The sequence below is a fragment of the Mustela nivalis genome (genome assembly GCF_964662115.1).
Source record: "Mustela nivalis genome assembly, chromosome: 17".
Taxonomy (NCBI): domain Eukaryota; kingdom Metazoa; phylum Chordata; class Mammalia; order Carnivora; family Mustelidae; genus Mustela; species Mustela nivalis.
In genome coordinates this window covers 41744399-41761936 of record NC_139036.1, presented here as the reverse complement: position 1 = coordinate 41761936, position 17538 = coordinate 41744399, and the positions used below count along the sequence as shown (strand labels likewise).

Here is a 17538-nt window from a genome sequence, read left to right as displayed (position 1 = left end):
AGAGTGTCACGTGAAATAACCACCTCTACAAAATGAGGGTGTTGACGTGGACTAAAGTGGAAGAGCTCTTTGAACATGGAAAACCACAAATGTATTCCAAAGAGCAAAGAACCAATATGAGGAGTCCAAATGAAACTATAAAACAAAGTAATTTCTAAACTGCTGCTCATAATAGGTCGTAAGTATTTCAATGTAAGCCAATCAGAGGACCAATGAGGAACAAATTTAAACAAAAACAAGGAAGATATGTTAAGAATTTTATAAATAGAAGCTGGCTCAGTTATATAAAAGGCCTGTCCGACATAGACTTTACCACCAAAACACCTACAAGCAACCCAACTCTCATCCCAAGTCCTGACCATGGCCTGCTGCTCCACTAGCTTCTGTGGATTTCCCACCTGCGCCACCAGTGGGAATTGTGGCTCCAGCTGCTGCCAGCCCAGCTGTTGCCAGACCAGCTGCTGCCAGCCCAGCTGCTGCCAGACCAGCTGCTCCCAGCCTAGCTGCTGCCAGCCAACCTGCTGCCAGACCAGCTGCTGCCAGCCAACCTGCTGCCAGACCAGCTGCTGCCAGCCCAGCTGCTGTGGGACCAGCTGTGGCACTGGTGGTGGCCAGGAGGGTGGCTGCGGAGCTGTGAGCTGCCGAGTCAGGTGGTGCCGCCCTGACTGCCGCGTGGAGGACACCTGCCTGCCCCCCTGCTGCGTGGTGAGCTGCACACCCCCAACCTGCTGCCAGCTGCACCATGCCCAGGCCCCCTGCTGCCGCCCATCCTACTGTGGACAGTCCTGCTGCCGCCCAGCCTGCTGCTGCTACTGCTGCCAGCCCAGCTGCTGCCAGCCCACCTGCTGTGAGCCCACCTGCTAAAAGAAAGGCTGCTGATTTCCAGTTGCCCAGAATACAGTATCTCTGAATAGCGTATCTCCTCAACCACCCTGGACCATCACAAGTTCTTAGACTTCCATTTGCGTTTTTGTTATGGGGGCTACCAAGTACATGAGTTTTAGCTGATTTCATTCTGTAGTAGATACCCTGACCATCCACTGCAAACACGGGAATGCTGTGAACCTACCAGCTGACTATCAAAATGCTTTAGATATCTATTTCTGATTTTTTTTGCAGGCTTGAAAATTACTGATATACTGTAGAATTAATCCTTGAGAACTACCCACAACTCTAATTCTTCCCTGCTTTATAATCTATTCTTAGCTCTGTTTACCTAGCATTTTTCTAACATCAAAAGCACCAAAATATAGCCAAGTGACTTTTCTCAGTTGTCACCAGAAAGAATGGAAGCTCTTCACCTAACATTCATCCTCTAAGAAGTAGGCTAGACTTTTTCATAGTTCAACATCTGGTTCCATCCCTTTTTTTTGCAAGGGGGAGGGGATCATAATGATCTTGCCTGTTGGCTATTTCAATTACATCTGTGATACAGTGTTCTCAGTCATCTCTTAATAAATATTATAACTGGGCAAATAAACCATAGTCTGTGCATCTATTTATACATAAAATGGGTTAACTGTGACAATTCATGACTCCCTACTTGAAAGAAATACATTTATTTCTTTTTAAAAGAAACTAAAATCATATATAGTGTATTCATTCATTCATTCATTCATTCATTCTATAAACATTTATTGATCACCACTTCTAAAGCAAGGACTATGGAGATCAGAAAGATGAAAACTTATTTCTTATCCTTGAGGAATTTGCTATCCAGTAAGAAAAAGTATATGTGTGAAAATAGCTACATAGGGCACCTGGGTGGCTCAGTGGGTTAAAGCCTCTGCCTTCGGCTCAGGTCATGATTCCAGAGTCCTGGGATCGAGCCCCACATCGGGCTCTCTGCTAGCAGGGAGCCTGCTTCCCCCGCTCTCTGTCTCTCTGCCTGCCTCTCTGCCCACTAGTAATCTCTGTCAAATAAATAAATAAAATCTTTTAAAAAGAAGAAGAAGAAAATAGCTACAAACAATTTAACAAGATAAGCTGTATTTTCTTGAGAGTTGGTAGAAAAAAATCTCCATCTTAGGAAGAGGCTTTTGTGGCAATATGCCTCAAAGGTCCAACTTACAATAGGTGCATCACATGTGATGTGCATGCTGGCAAACCCAAAACCCTAAAAGAAGGATGTAAAATAATTACACATGAGACAAAGAGAAGGATTTTTTTTTTAATACTCCAGAAAGGGAGTGAGAAGAAGAAAGAAGAGAGGAGAGACCCAGTCAAGAGGTCATAAATATTACTCTATGACTCCTCCCCTTAAGTTACCAAACTCACACAATCTTTAGGGTAGGTCAACTTTCCTGTGAATACCAGTAGAAGATCTGAATTTCATGTCTGGGTCGATTCGAAGGGAGTTGGAGACAACTCAGGACCCAGACAGAGCAGGGAGAATTACAATAAAGTAACACCACTGCTGTGGAAAGTAGTACTTTGGTTATGTAGGCTACAGAAACAGGATTTCAAAAGGAAAAGATCACTTTTGGACCAGCAGAGGTTACGTCAGGAGTGGCATCTGGAAAGGCTTCACAAAGGAGGTAATCTTGGGGGCCCATGAAGATCATTCTAAATGGGAGGAAAGAGTAAAAAAAAAAAAAAAAAAAAAAAAAAAAAAAAAAAAAAAAGTTCAAGCTGCACACCATTAGAGTGGCTAAAAATCTAGTGACAACACCAAATGCTGGTGAAATCCTGCTGGAGCAACAAGACTTCTCTCTCACTGCTGGTGGGAATATACAATGGTACAGCCACTTTAGAAGACCGTTGGGCTATTTCTTAACAGGTTAAACATAGGCTTATCATACAATCCAGCAATTGTGTTCTTATGTATTTATCCAAATAAGCTGAAGATTTATCCAATAAGCTGAAATCTTAGAATATAAGAGTAATTATCTACTATTATTTAAACTAATTTAGGTAATGGCTCCAATTGGAGCTTATGTTCCAGATGGAGTGTATTTCATGGAACAAATCAACATAGCCCCAGGCAATTAGAAGTATGTAGCTTTTGACATGAAAATGCCTTTTTCTCCATATCAGTTTGCAAGGACAATCAGAAGTAGTTTGCTTTTAACTGGCCTGGCATGACTAACAGTAACTTTACAAATACTGCCTCAAGGCTGTATTAAGTTAAGCAGGACCTTCTCCTGCTTTCTGTCATAATATACTCAGCAGAGATCTTAATCAACTTGATATTCCCCACAGCATATCAGTCCACTACAGTGACACTACAGATGACATCATGCTAATTGTTTCTGAGGAGCAGGAAGTAGCAAGTACTTTAGATGTCTTAATAAACACATGTGAACTCCAGGTTGAAGATAAACCCCACAAAAATTAAGGAGGTTCCCACCTCAGTGAAACTTCTTAGAGTCAAACTGTCAAGAACATGTTGAGATCTCCTTTTTAGGATGAAAGAAAAACTGCTGTCCCTTGAACTGTCTTTGGCTGGGAAAAAACACAACTCTTGGTGGGCTTTTTTGGATTCTGAATTCAATAGATACTCTATGTGAGTGTGCTAGTGTAACCCATTTATTGACAACCTGGAAAAGGCCCACTATAGATTCAAGACCTTTCAGAAATGAAGATTTAAATCATTCCCTGTCAGGTTAAGAACCTCCACCAACTCAAGTCCTGACTGAGCATAAAGAAAACATAAAACGGATAGAAGAGGAAGAGAGTTACAAGTATCAACTACAGTCTTGTGACCAATTAGAAGGATTATAGAAACTATGTGTATTTTCTTCCTTATTTTTCTTCTCCTTTCTCCTTCCCTTGTTTAGTGCCATATGCTATACCCAGACTAAACTTCAAGTGAACTCAATTTCATTTAATATTCTATCAGTTCTGTGAAACAGACAGTTACCTTGGTTTTGTAAGATGAGTAAATTAAATTTGAAAGAGGTTAAACAAACTGAAGCCAGGATCTCAAGAGACAGGTGTATTCCCGTGTTTATTACAACATTATTCACAATATCTAAGACATGGAAGCAAAGTAAGTATCCAACAATGAATGATGGATAAAGAAAATATGGTATTTATATGCAATGGGATATTACCCAACTTTAAAAAAGAAGGTAAATTGTATTGTTTCCAACAACATGGATGATTATGCTAACAGAAGTAAGCCAGATGCAGAACAAATCCTAGAGGATGCCACTTATATGAGAAACTAAAATAGTCAAACTCATAGAAGCAGAGAAAAGAATGGTGGTTACTGATGTGGAGTGAAAAAGCAAAAAAAAAAAAAAAAAAAAAAAAAAAAAGAAGAAGAAGAACAAATTAAATCTCCTTACATTATAGCCCATCAACAAGTATTTGATACAAGCAGAGTGACGTTCTCCAGGAACTCAACTGCTTCACCACTAATACCTTGCTAAAGGCCAAAGACAACTTTAGCTTGACATTAGCTAGACCTCCAGGATCCTGTAAAAACCCCTTTGGAAACTTCCTTTATCTCTACCCTGACCCAAGATATATGTTAGCAATCATCCTCCAAGCATATGGTCCACTGATATTCACCCGAAGCATCTCATGACTAAGGTTTTACTAGACAGTAGTAAATGGAGTTTTTCTAACAACTGCTAGTCCCTCAGGGTCCTGGAAACCTTGCTTCCAAGTTCCTTAGAGACTCAGGCTATCCCCAAACCCCTCCCAACTTGAAAGTATAAAATCAACCATTCTTCACAACCCCAATACAGCCCACAGGTCCTGTCCCTGTGCTTTAATAAAACTACCCTTTTTGCACCAAAGATGTCTCAAGAATTCTTTCTTGTTTGCTCCTGAACCCCAATATTTCACATCTGTTACCAGAGGTTCAGGAGTGGGGAGAATTGAGAAGGTAATGGTCAAAGGGTACAAAACTTCAGTTATGTAAAATGAGTAAGTCTTAGAGTTCTACTGTGTACCACAGGGTCTATAGTTAACAATACTGCAATGTATACTTCAAAATTTGCTAAAAAGATGTATATTAAGTGTTCTTATCACCAAAAAAAGAGGAAAATGAGAAAAAAAAAGAAGAGGAAACTTTCCAAGTTTATGGCATTTGATTATTGGTATTTATTGGTATTTCACTGGTCATATACTTACCTCCAAACCCATCAAGTTATTTACATTAAACTTGGTTTTTTGTATGTCAATCATATCTCAAAGTAGTTTTTTAATGACTAAAGAAAATTAAATAGCTTGCTTATAGTCACACAGCTCACAAAAAAAAACTAAAATATGAACCCAACTCTGACTCCAAATCTCATAATGAGACAATGACATTAAGGAACTGGAAATAAAGAATGGTGTGGGAAGGTTCAGATGATTTATTTTTTATTTTATTTAAAATCAAATAATTGACATACAGCATATTACTAGTTTCAGGGGTAGAGTTTAGTGATTCATCAGTTGCATACAACACCCAGTGCTCTTTACATCACGTGCCCTCCTTAATAATGTCCAACACCCAGTTACCCCATTTCCCCCTACCCACCTCCCCTCCAGCAACCGTCACAATTTGTTTCCTATAGTTAAGAGTCTCTTATGGTTTGTCTCCCTTGCTGATACTGTTGGTTCAGCTGATTTAAAGATGCCTATTTGGGAAGCTCTGGGCTTTCAGAGTAAGCTCTTCTGTGCCAAGTGCTAAGATACTGTCCCAGCTGCATGCCCTCCCTGCTGTTATCAGCCCTGTGATGCTCTGCAAACCACTTTGTCCGGCTTTGCCACTAGGGGGTGACAGAGGAAAGCTGCAAAGCTGAAGAGGAAGAAGGCACGTGCTCCTTCCTTTTTGCTTCCTTCTGCTTAATTGGGACTTCCTGAATGCTGACAATTCCCAGGAGTCTCCCCCAGTAATACCTGTTCATTCCAGCAGCCCCAGATCCTTCCCCAAAAAGCACCTAAATCCACCTAAATAGTCTGCGATATTCTCAACACTTGGAGAAACTACCTCACAGCACACCCCACTCAAAGTCACCAGCTAGCCAGTTTTCCTGAAACATCTGATTCTCAGGACAACCCCCTCTCTAAATTTCTAAGTGTTAATTCCCTCCCTTTTCCCTTGAAAGAAACTATCTTTCCCAGGGTTCTCTGTAGTTCCTACATTTGTAACATCTCAGTATCCCCTTTTAACCCTTTCCTTTTTTTTAAGAGCTTAAAGTCTCCATATACAACTTACTTGATTCAAATAATGGGTGTGATTCTTATTTCTTTTTTTTTTTTAAGATTTTTATTTATTTATTTGACAGACAGAGATCACAAGTAGGCAAAGAGGCAGGCAGAGAAAGAGGGATAAGCAGGCTTCCCGGTGAGCAGAGAGCCCAATGTGGGGCTCAATCCCAGGACCTGAGCCGACTGAGCCATCCAGGTGCCCAGCGGTTCTTGTTTCTTGAAGGGACCCTTACTGTTACACTCTTACTGCCTTTAAAAATTCAGATTATCTACTGAACCATTTGTTCAGACTTCCCATCTACCTTTGGCTAATCCTGGGAACTAACTATGGAACAAATAAGACTCTGAGCTTTGGGGCACCTGGGTGGCTTAGTGGGTTAAAGCCTCTACCTTCGGCTCAGGTCATGATCTCATGATCTCAGTGTCCTGGGATGGGCTCTCTGCTCGTCAAGGGGCCTGCTTCCTCCTCTCTCTCTGCCTGCCTCTCTGCCAACTTGTGATCTCTATCTGTCAAATAAATAAATAAATAAAAATCTTTAAAAAAAACTCTGAGCTTTGGCGGTGGCAGCCAGAGAATCACATTATAGGCCTGACAAATTCTGACTGAGGAACAAGACAGACTACTCAGGACCATTTAGCTCTGTAGTTAAGAAAGCTCTACCATGTCTATAAAAACCTTCTATGCAAAGTGGGCTGTGCCATGGAGACCTGACAGCAGGTGGCCCTTTGTTAATTACTGACATCCCCAAAACTATAACAACTATGATAGAAAGCAGGTTTCTCTGCTTTCCATCATAATTGTTCTATTAAACACTAATAGACAAACTTAGTTTTAAAAGTCCAAGAATACAAAGGGATTTTGAGAAACTGAAGGGAGAAAATGCTGAATCATCACATCAACAGAAGCATGAAAGCTTTAGGTGAGCCTGGGGATTTGAAAGTTAGGTAAAAGTGTTCTCGTGAAATTGAGAGAGACTAATCCAAAGCACCAAATATCTGTTCATATTGGGGCTCTTCATTTTTTTTAAGACTTTTCAATACAGTATTTATCTTCGATGGAAGAGACAAACTAAATCTTTTCTCAAAATGATGGGAGGAATCTTGGTTTGAATGGAGCCAGAATAAAGTAAAGATAGTATTCATTTGTTCAAAAGATCAGACCTGTAGGCCTGCAGAAAAGATCCTAGTAGGTTTATAACATTGTGGGATGGAGAAACAAAGGAACACAGGATTTTCAGAGCCTCTGAGGTGGTAAGCCATGAGAAAGTTTGAGAAGAATCAAGATGACAGAGGTTTATGTAGAGTAACAGCCAGAAGATCTCGAAGCAGGAGAAATTCATGGTTCTACCCTAGAGGGCATCATGGGGAAGGCAGGAGATAATATAATGAATCCTAAAGATAGAATTCAGGAAACTCTGAGTTTAGCATTTTGAAACTTCACCCCAACACTTACTGTTTTATTGAACAGAAGAGGCAAAAACGAGAGAGAAGCAAAGAGAGGTTAGGAACAGAAATTCGTGTGGACCAGAGGTTGAAACTGGAAGTAAGCCAAACAAATATCTTGTTATATTGTATTTGAGTATAGACTGTACACTTTGATCACTCTAAAAACATTTTTAATTGTAGGATGGAACCAAAAAAGGAATCAGAAGATCTAAGATGAAAATCACAAATCTACCCAGTTATATCTTGCCTATCAAATAGGGGTTCTAATATCTCAGTGTCCCTGTATCAAATAAGTTTATTGGGCACCTGTGTGGCTCAGTGGGTTAACCCCCTGCCTTCAGCTCAGGTCATGGTCTCAGGGTCCTGGAATCGAGGCCCACATTGGGCTCTCTGCTCAGTGGGGAGCCTGCTTTCTCCTCTCTCTCTGCCTGCCTCTCTGCCTACTTGTGACCTCTCTCTCTCTCTCTCTGTCAAATAAATAAAATAGTTTTAAAAAATAAGTTTATCAATAGTAATGTGCTTGGCATTTAAAAAAAATAAATATTTTTTTCTCTTCCTCCTCTCCATTCAATTGTACATCTTCAGGAGAACAAAACCCTACTACTAGGAGGTTAACAATACCCAAATACACAAGAGTAGAGGATAAAGTTGAGAAAACTAGGAAGAAGGCTGTCCAGGGTGATGTTTTACTCCATTTAGGTGGTTGCTTCTTCTTTATCCAACTCATCTGCACTCAGAAAAATCAAAACACTCAATACTTGCAGGAATTTTTTCCCACAGATGATGGTCCTCTCCTTTTCACGTACTTCTTCCCAACTGACCAAGAAGCCAAATTTCTACTGATGAATGCTGACCAGCTATGATTTTAAGCTGTTCTAATACATCATAGTTCTCCAGTTAAAATTTCAAACTGGGGACGCCTGGGTGGCTAAGTGGGATGGACCTCTGCCTTCAGCTCAGGTCATGATCTCAGGGTGTTGGAATCAAGCCTTGCATCAGAGAGCCTGCTTTTCTCTCTCTCTCTCTCTCTCTCTCTCTCTCTCTGCCTGCCTCTCTGCCTACTTGTGATCTCTGTAAAATAAAGTCTTAAAAAAATTTTTTTCAGGAGCACCTGGGTGGCTCAGTGGGTTAAGCCACTGCCTTCAGCTCATGACCTCAAGGCCCTAGGATCGAGCCCCACATCCAGCTCTCTGCTCAGCGAAGAGCCTGCCTCCCCCATCTCTTTGCCTGCGTCTCTGCCTACTTGTAATCTCTGTCAATTAAAAAAATAAAATCTTTAAAAAAATTTTTTTTTCAATTTCAGTGTGAATTGTAGCATTTCCCATAAACCATAGATATTAATGAGGAATTCAGAATGGAAAAAACCATACTCCCTGACAGAGCTGTGCTTCAGTCCCTTCTAAATAATAAATCTTACTGAGGGTTTGCAAGAACTACCTCCACAAAATAGCAACATGGCAGAAGGTATTAGAGAAGAAGACACTGCTTCCCAATAGCTTCACAGGGTTCCAGCAAAGCAAGGCGGAGAGCCACTAGGCCTTCCTTTGGAGAGGTGGAGCTCCTACTGGTTGCAAAGTTATAGTGAAGACTGAACAGGCAGAAGACTTTTCAGACATTGAGAGACTGGAAAGCTAAACTCCTAGGATTTACCCCAGACCACCTCGTTGTTAAATAGAACACCTGTAAATGATGGAAAAAGAACTCTAGCTCCCCTTCATTTAATTAATAACTACCCTTTATTTAGAACCATTTATTGAGCACTCGCTATGTTCCAGACACTGTGTTAAACATTCTTAATGCATTATTTACTTTATTCCTTAAACATTCTAGTGATGTGGTATTTTACAAATGGGGAGATTAATGAAGTAATTTCCCTGCTTTAGAAAAACATGCCAGTGGCTTTCAATGGTCTAACTACTTTACTTTTGTTCAAACTCCTCAGCCTGTGAGTCAAGACTCTCCATCTAGCTTTTACCTTCCAAGACTCTTTTCCAGACACAGTATAATATTCACTGCTCCCTAATGACAATTGGTTCTTTTCCATATCCGTGCCTTTACTGCAGCTGCTCGCTACAATTAGAATGACCTTCCTATTCTGCTTTGTCTTCAAGTCCTGTGTGCCCAAAGAACTCCAGTAGAATCTAAACCACCTGAAAGTACAACTGTGTCCTGCTCATTCCTAAGTCCCCTCAGTCTCCTACCACAGTGCAAGGCAAATAGCAGGGGCTCAACAAAGACTTTTCTCCTCAAAAATATAACAGCCAACAATGGAGAGATTATAGATTAGTATACAGTGATTAAGAACACAGACTCTGGAGTCAGATAGTTCAAATCCCAACTCCACTATTTACCAGTTGCTGACTTTGAGCAACTTATTTATTCTCGCTATGCTTCAGTTTCCCTCATCTGTAAAACAGAGGATATCTTTAATAACAACCACAAGGGGCTGCTGTAAGAATTAAATTACATAATACATGCAAAGCATAGAACCATATCTGCTACATAGTGAATGCTATATAAGGGTTTGCTGTTATTATATAATCAGCTGCATATTATAGTAAACTAACAACTCAAAATGTATTTTAAAGTCATCATGCCAGTTATTTAAATACATTAACATTTAATTATCTTAATTTTTAAAAATTTCAGCCACTTACAGGAATTCTTTGGAAATATAGAAGCTATTTAATTTAACCCAGTAATTAGATTTGTCTAATCAATGAGAAACATTTGATTCAAAATAAAATTATTTGATATAACTATTGTTAGCAAATAATTCGAAGGAATAAAAACCCTATGTTTACTATAGAATAATTATGTTTAACTATCTCAATACTAGATTTCACACAGTGAACAGCCAAAAATTTAATTTCCTCAATGCCTGTCATGTATTAGGCATCCAAATTTTATTAAACATCCATTTTCCCAACCAGGTTAATTTTACTTAACACATATAATTTATACCTTCCTTAACTGTGTATAATTTCCTGTTACTACTGCACATTCTACAGCCCACAGTAACACACGAGAATTAACCCTCCAAGAAAAACAGGCAGCACTGCCAGTGAGGAGAAGCTGGGTGAAGCATGCATGTGCCATGTGGCTGAGTACCACGAAACCTGCTCTGGCATGTTGCAGCAGGACCATACGTGTCCATGGGACACAGGGTGGAAGGGCTCACTCACCCCTCCCTTTAAGCCAGCATCAGCTGTCTTCAAGTCGCAAAACATTATTTCCATTTAAAAGAAATCCAGTCGGCACAGGCTAATAAGCTAGCAAGCCTTGATTCTCTCTTGGCTATAACCACACACTAGAAAATATCTCAAAAAAGCCCCCAAAGTCCACCACTTAACCCAACCCCAGAATCCTCTGCCTGCCTGCTCAGCAAAGAATAAAGTGAACATCATGCAATGAAAAGACTGACGTCCGTAGCCGTCCTGATGCCAGCTATTTGCTCTTCCAAATGATATCATAAAGGAGTTCACCAGAAATTGAATAGATCATGCAATTCAGAAAACAAAGACCAAATGTTTTTACTTACAGGCATTTTTATTAGGATGACAAACTGAAAAGGCTCCTATAGCCTGCTTTTGTGAAGGGATGAAGTGCTCCATCAGGCTTAAAGAAAACTGAGTTGCCTCGAAGTGTGAAATCTCCCCACACTGACATTCCTGCTGACTCGGGAGGTGCTGTCATGGGAGGGTTTTCCCGACAGCACCCAGGAAATCCAGGATGTTGGTAAGGCACACAGAGGCTCACAAAATAACTGTGACTAACACACATAAAAGTGACCTTTCATCCCAGGCCAAGAACTTGGCAGTCAGCACATTCTGCGTCTGGGTGTTGGGGCCTCTTGTGTCTTCAGCCCTGCTCCCTCTCAAGGGCTTCAGGCTGCTTACCTTGCAGGTCCCACACTGACTTCATCATCCACCTCTTCCCACTGCCCCAGATGGCAGCTCTGTGGCTCAGTTCCCCTCTCACCTATGAGTAAATCGGAGATCTAAACATGGTTGTTGGTCTCTCTCTCCACACATCTTCCTGATGAGCACAACCTACCATCTCTACTTTCAAAATGTCTCTCCAACTCTTCCACCTCTTACCAGTTCCTCCACCACTGGCACCACAGCTCATCCTCTCACCTGGACCATGGATTGTTCTGCCTGTTTTCACTTTGGCCCTGGAGCACCTGCCTTTCCCCAGAACATAACACATGCTTTCACCCCTGCTGCAAAGCACCCAGTGCATTCTCAGTGCCTTCAGAATAAAAGCTAAACTGTGTTGAACCTACAAAAATCCTACATGGCCCAGCATCTGCCTACCTCTGTGAACCTCATGCACTTTCACATTCATCTTTTGCCACACGCACACCAGCCACCTGGCAAGGGCTGTCACTGACTGCCCTGACCTCCAACCACTCTATCACTTCACCCTGTTTCATTTTCTCCTGGCACTTGTCACTTGTCATGGTTACTCCTTCATTTTTTTATTGTCGTTTTCCCCTAGTAGAATGAACACCTTGATAACAAGGACTTTATCTGGTCTGTTAACACCTGTATGCACAGCATCTACCACAGTGCTAGCTGATCTGCTGAATGATTTAACTAATTTAAAAAAATGAATGAACACAATTTACAGTTATGTAAATTTAATTCCAGAAAAATGCTGATTTTTATTAATAAGTATGAGGAACTGCTATTAGACAAGGTGCCATTTACTACCCGTATTACTTTAAATCATTATTTAATATCCTCACTCTTAGTTTTGTCTTCTGGGAAGCAGGTATAGTAACAGTCCTGGTCTTATAGGGTTGTAAGAAATAAGGAAGAAAATGTGCATAAAATACTATGTATTATACCTGGCATATGGTATATATGTTCAATAATTGTTACCTATTAGCCGAGGAGAAGATGACCATATTGTAGTCATCTTAAAAACAAGAATATTAGTTTTGGGGGCACCTGGGTGGCTCAGTGGGTTAAAGCCTCTGCCTTCGGCTCAAGTCATAATCCCAAGGTCCTGGGATCGAGCCCCACATTGGGCTCTCTGCTCGTGGGGAGCCTGCTTCCTCCTCTCTCTCTTCTCTGCCTGCCTCTCTTCCTACTTGTGATCTCTGTCTGTCAAATAAATAAATAAAATCTTAAAAAAAAAAAAAAAGAATATTAGTTTTGTTGTGGAAACTGCTAAGCCACAAGTGGTCCCCAGGAAATTGAATAATCTGACGAGAAATCCCAGATATATCCCCTCTTTTGTCTGTAGGACAAAAACCACACCTTCCTCAATACCCCCAAAGGACACCCAAATAGCTTCCCATCTACTGCCCCTGCCTTCAAATTATCTCCTTTCTACCACTAGCATTTTGGTTAAGAAAACGGGCTTTCAAATCAACTCCCCTTTTTTTTAGGGTCTCAAGCACTTCAATAACCTGATCCCACCCATTTTACATCAACTTCTCTTAGGGTTGTCTAGTCAGAACAACATTCCCACCCCACCCCCATCCACCAAGAGGAAATCTGTAGAGTGGCTGAGAGTGCACAACCTGGAGCCAAACTGCTTGGCTTCAAATGCCAGCTCCATCACCTACTCACTGACTAGTTACTTAGCCTGTCTACGGCCCAGGATCCTCATCTGGGAAGTGGCAGGGATGACAACTCTGCCGGGCTCAGCCTGGGGTGAGAACTGTGTAACACATGTTAAGCACCCAGCACAAGGCCTAATACTTAGTAAATGACGATGTTGCTGAGCCTCTACTCAAAAACTAGTCATCTTTCTAAAAACAAATCCACACATGCCCTATATCTGTTCAAAATCTTTAATTAACCTCTATTGCCAAGAGGACGGAGTTCAAAATCCTGCGTGGAGCCTACTAGAGCAAATTCTTCCTATGTGGCCCTAGCCCACCTTTCCAACTCCATCTCGCACTGCTCCTCCTCCACAGCCTCCCCGAGTAAAGAAGATCAGGAGTCCATGCTTTGTGCTTCCCCCAGTCAACCCTGTTGCCATCCCATGAACGCTCGCGGCATTTTGTTTCCTTGATTTACTTGCTGAAATTCCCTTCCTATTCCTTCCTACATGCTAAGCTCCTCATCATGCTCCGATACCCACACAATTGTTCTCTTTTCATGAAGCACTTCCTGAATTTTCCACGTAGAGTCAGTGGTACCTCCTTCTAAACTCCCACACTTCACCCAAAACACCTGGATGTACAACCCCGTTGTCATTTACCAGTTGACTTCTCTGTGTCTCTTCTCTACCACTTCAAGGGCAGGCACATATTTGCTTCTTTTTTATGCAATGTCTGAATTGCAATAGGTGTTCGACCAATGAGGGTTTGACTGAACAAGAGATATCTGTGGGAGGAATGTGGATGACAAGCAAAATTCTAGCAGAAAAATCCAAAACCACAAAATCATTCTAGTAGTGATAAGATGGCTAAAATGAAAAGTTTTCATGTAAAGCAGCTTTTGGATCCATCGTCTTGTTGATTTTGGCTTCTGACATCTTTATGTTGTACAATTTTCTACTTATTTTTTTAAAGCCTGAGCCATTTTATATGCAGATGGGTCAAGAAAACATATTCTTTAAGACTTTCAAAGTGGGGCGCCTGGGTGGCTCAGTGGTTTAAGCCTCTGCCTTCGGCTCAGGTGATGATCTCAGGGTCCTGGGATCGAGCCCCACATCGGGCTCTCTGCTCAGCGGGGAGCCTGCTTCCCCCTGCCTCTCTGCCTACTTGTGATCTCTGGGATCGAGCCCCACATCGGGCTCTCTGCTCAGCGGGGAGCCTGCTTCCCCCTGCCTCTCTGCCTACTTGTGATCTCTCTCTATCAAATAGATAAATTAAAAAAAATCTTTAAAAAAAAAAAAAGGACTTTCAAAGTAAAATATTTCCTGAAGGTTTACTAGTTTGGTTCTTTTCCTATTCCAAAGCAATTCTAAAACATCACAGTAAGTTTTATACCTTTATTTAATTGAATAATATGATCAATAAGGCTTTAGTAGTTTAGATGTGACTTGGAGATCTCCCAAATGTGCTCCATAGAACACTAACTTAAGAAGCTAACTTATGGAAACAAATAAAATGATTCCATGGCCAAGCAAGTTTGTAGAAAAATACATGTTACATCTCTTTATTGGAAAATCACAGAGCACTTTTGCATATTAAAGGCCCTGGAAGGTACACCAATGAAAAACTCTATTTCCCAAATGTATTTACCAGAGAACCCTTTAATGGTTGCTTCAAACATGTATTCATGGAACTCATTTTATGAAATACTGTTTAGTCTCTAAATGGCCCCATATGACTGTTCTTTGGGTTACGAATAATCCCCTAGTTCATAACATTGTTGGATGGAGTTTTAAAGGGCATCTGTCACTGTACAGTTTCTGACTCTCATCTGCTTGTCTCTGACAAGTTATCATTCACGGCCCGCATGGAGGCAATAAAAAGCAAAAGATTTTTACAGCTAAGGAGGTGTTTCTTTACACAGAATCAGAATCTCCTTCTCTACAGATCCCAACTATTCATCTAAATTCAGCTTGTCGGAGCCATGAAGAATAAATCTAAGACCCTTAGCACTTTTTAAAGCAGAAGACCTGGATTATCCCATAGAATCTTTGGTTGCTAGAAGACCAGCAATCAAAAAGCCTACTTATCTCCTTATCTGAAAAACAGACAAAAGAAATGTGGGGATGATTTGCAGATACCTAGCATACCAGGCCATCACTAATTATGTATAATGATTAGAGGTTAATGACTCGGTGCCTTTGAAGATTGAAATGAAGTGTCCTTAAAGTGACAAAGAGCCAACATAAAGAGTCCTAATTTGACAACAAAACAACCTAAACCCTTTTTATAAGGTAAAGAATGTGTCTCAGGTAATAAACACTTAAGTAATTAGACGGTTTTAATGGTGATAGCTATAAACTGAAACACGGAAAAAAAATCATGGTAATAGGCTGACGCCCAGGGAGGTGAGTATAAAAGAGCCAAGGCAGAAGAGAGAAGCATTGAGACACCAACAGACTTCTCTTCTCAACCCAACAAAAACCCAACTCCTGACACCATGGCTTGCTGTGTTCCCTGCTGCTGCAGCGTCCCCACCGGCCCCGCCACCACCATCTGCTCCTCTGACAAATGCTGCCGGTGTGGAGTCTGCCTGCCCAGCACCTGCCCTCATGACATCAGCCTCCTCCAGCCTACCTGCTGCGACACCTGCCCCCCACCCTGCTGTGAGCCTGACACCTATGTGCCCACTTGCTGGCTGCTCAATTCTTCCTACCCAACCCCTGGAATGAGTGGGATCAACCTGACCACCTACGTGCAGCCTGGCTGTCAGAGCCCCTGTGAGCCCTGCTAAGCAACCCTATCTCTGCATTGGTCAGGGATGTGGGGCTCATCATCTGACCTTCAACCCCTGCTATCACCTACATCAGGCTAAATCAATCCCAAGTCCCTGGGCCATGTTTTCATGAATTCACTCAACTTCTTCTCTCCTCCTTTGAGTGGAGTTAAAGACCTTCTTTCTGTCTTTTAGGCCATTTCATGGCTCTTTGAGAAATAACTATTTTGACTATTCCTTAATAAACTTTATTCTGGCTTAGCAAATGTTGCTTTGTGATGATTTATTCTCGTGTTTCCTCTCAGGGAAAGTGGAATGCCTACCTAAACCTGAACAGCAATTCATCGTATCCAAGATTTATCTCAGCAGAAGGAGAGCATGTGTGGTGGAATCATTGAAAAATTAGATACTGGCTCTTTGTCATGGGTTGAAAAGTGAAAAATTCACTAGGTCATCTTGTAAGATCTTTTTACTCAATAGGTATTTTTTTTTAATTTTTAATTTTTTATAAACATATATTTTTATCCCCAGGGGTACAGACAGGTCTGTGAATCACCAGGTTTACACATTTCACAGCACTCACCAAAGCACATACCCTCCCCAAAGTCCATAATCCCACCCCCTTCTCCCAAACCCCCTCCCCCCAGCAACCCTCAGTTTGTTTTGTGAGATTAAGAGTCACTTATGGTTTGTCTCCCTCCCAATCCCATCTTGTTTCATTGATTCTTCTCCTACCCACTTAAGCCCCCATGTTGCATCACCACTTCCTCATATCAGGGAGATCATATGATAGTTGTCTTTCTCTGCTTGACTTATTTCGCTAAGCATGATACGCTCTAGTTCCATCCATGTTGTCGCAAATGGCAAGATTTCATTTCTTTTGATGGCTGCATAGTATTCCATTGTGTATATATACCACATCTTCTTGATCCATTCATCTGTTGATAAACATCTAGGTTCTTTCCATAGTTTGGCTATTGTGGACATTGCTGCTATAAACATTCGGGTGCATGTGCCCCTTTGGATCACTACATTTGTATCTTTAGGGTAAATACCCAATAGTGCAATTGCTGGGTCATAGGGCAGTTCTATTTTCAACATTTTGAGGAACCTCCATGCTGTTTTCCAGAGTGGCTGCACCAGCTTGCATTCCCACCAACAGTGTAGGAGGGTTCCCCTTTCTCCGCATCTTTGCCAGCATCTGTCATTTCCTGACTTGTTGATTTTAGCCATTCTGACTGGTGTGAGGTGATATCTCATTGTGGTTTTGATTTGTATTTCCCTGATGCCGAGTGATATGGAGCACTTTTTCATGTGTCTGTTGGCCATCTGGATGTCTTCTTTGCAGAAATGTCTGTTCATGTCCTCTGCCCATTTCTTGATTGGATTATTTGTTCTTTGGGTGTTGAGTTTGCTAAGTTCTTTATAGATTCTGGACTAAATAAAATCATGAATGAAAGAGGAGAGATCACAACTAACACCAAAGAAATACAAACTATTATAAGAACATACTATGAGCAACTCTATGGCAATAAATTTGACAATCTGGAAGAAATGGATGCATTCCTAGAAACATATAAACTACCACAACTGAACCAGGAAGAAA

At 41.2% G+C, this 17538-nt stretch overlaps 2 protein-coding genes across 2 annotated transcripts; both read left to right on the top strand.

Moving 5' to 3' along the window:
* Nucleotides 1–360: 360 nt before the first annotated feature.
* Nucleotides 361–864, top strand: LOC309851196 (uncharacterized protein; the record flags this gene model as incomplete). The annotated part of the gene is made up of 1 exon (XM_082706076.1): nucleotides 361–864. The coding sequence occupies one exon, from the start codon at nucleotides 361–363 to the stop codon at nucleotides 862–864; it is 504 nt and encodes a 167-aa protein (XP_082562202.1).
* Nucleotides 865–15605: 14741 nt separating this feature from the next.
* Nucleotides 15606–16198, top strand: KRTAP3-1 (keratin associated protein 3-1). The gene has a single exon (XM_082706083.1). The coding sequence runs from the start codon at nucleotides 15657–15659 to the stop codon at nucleotides 15948–15950; it is 294 nt and encodes a 97-aa protein (XP_082562209.1). The 5' UTR covers nucleotides 15606–15656; the 3' UTR covers nucleotides 15951–16198.
* Nucleotides 16199–17538: the final 1340 nt, after the last annotated feature.

Excerpts from the sequence above, each read along its gene's own strand:
- KRTAP3-1 (XM_082706083.1), top strand. The coding sequence starts at position 15,657 with ATGGCTTGCTGTGTTCCCTGCTGCTGCAGCGTCCCCACCGGCCCCGCC.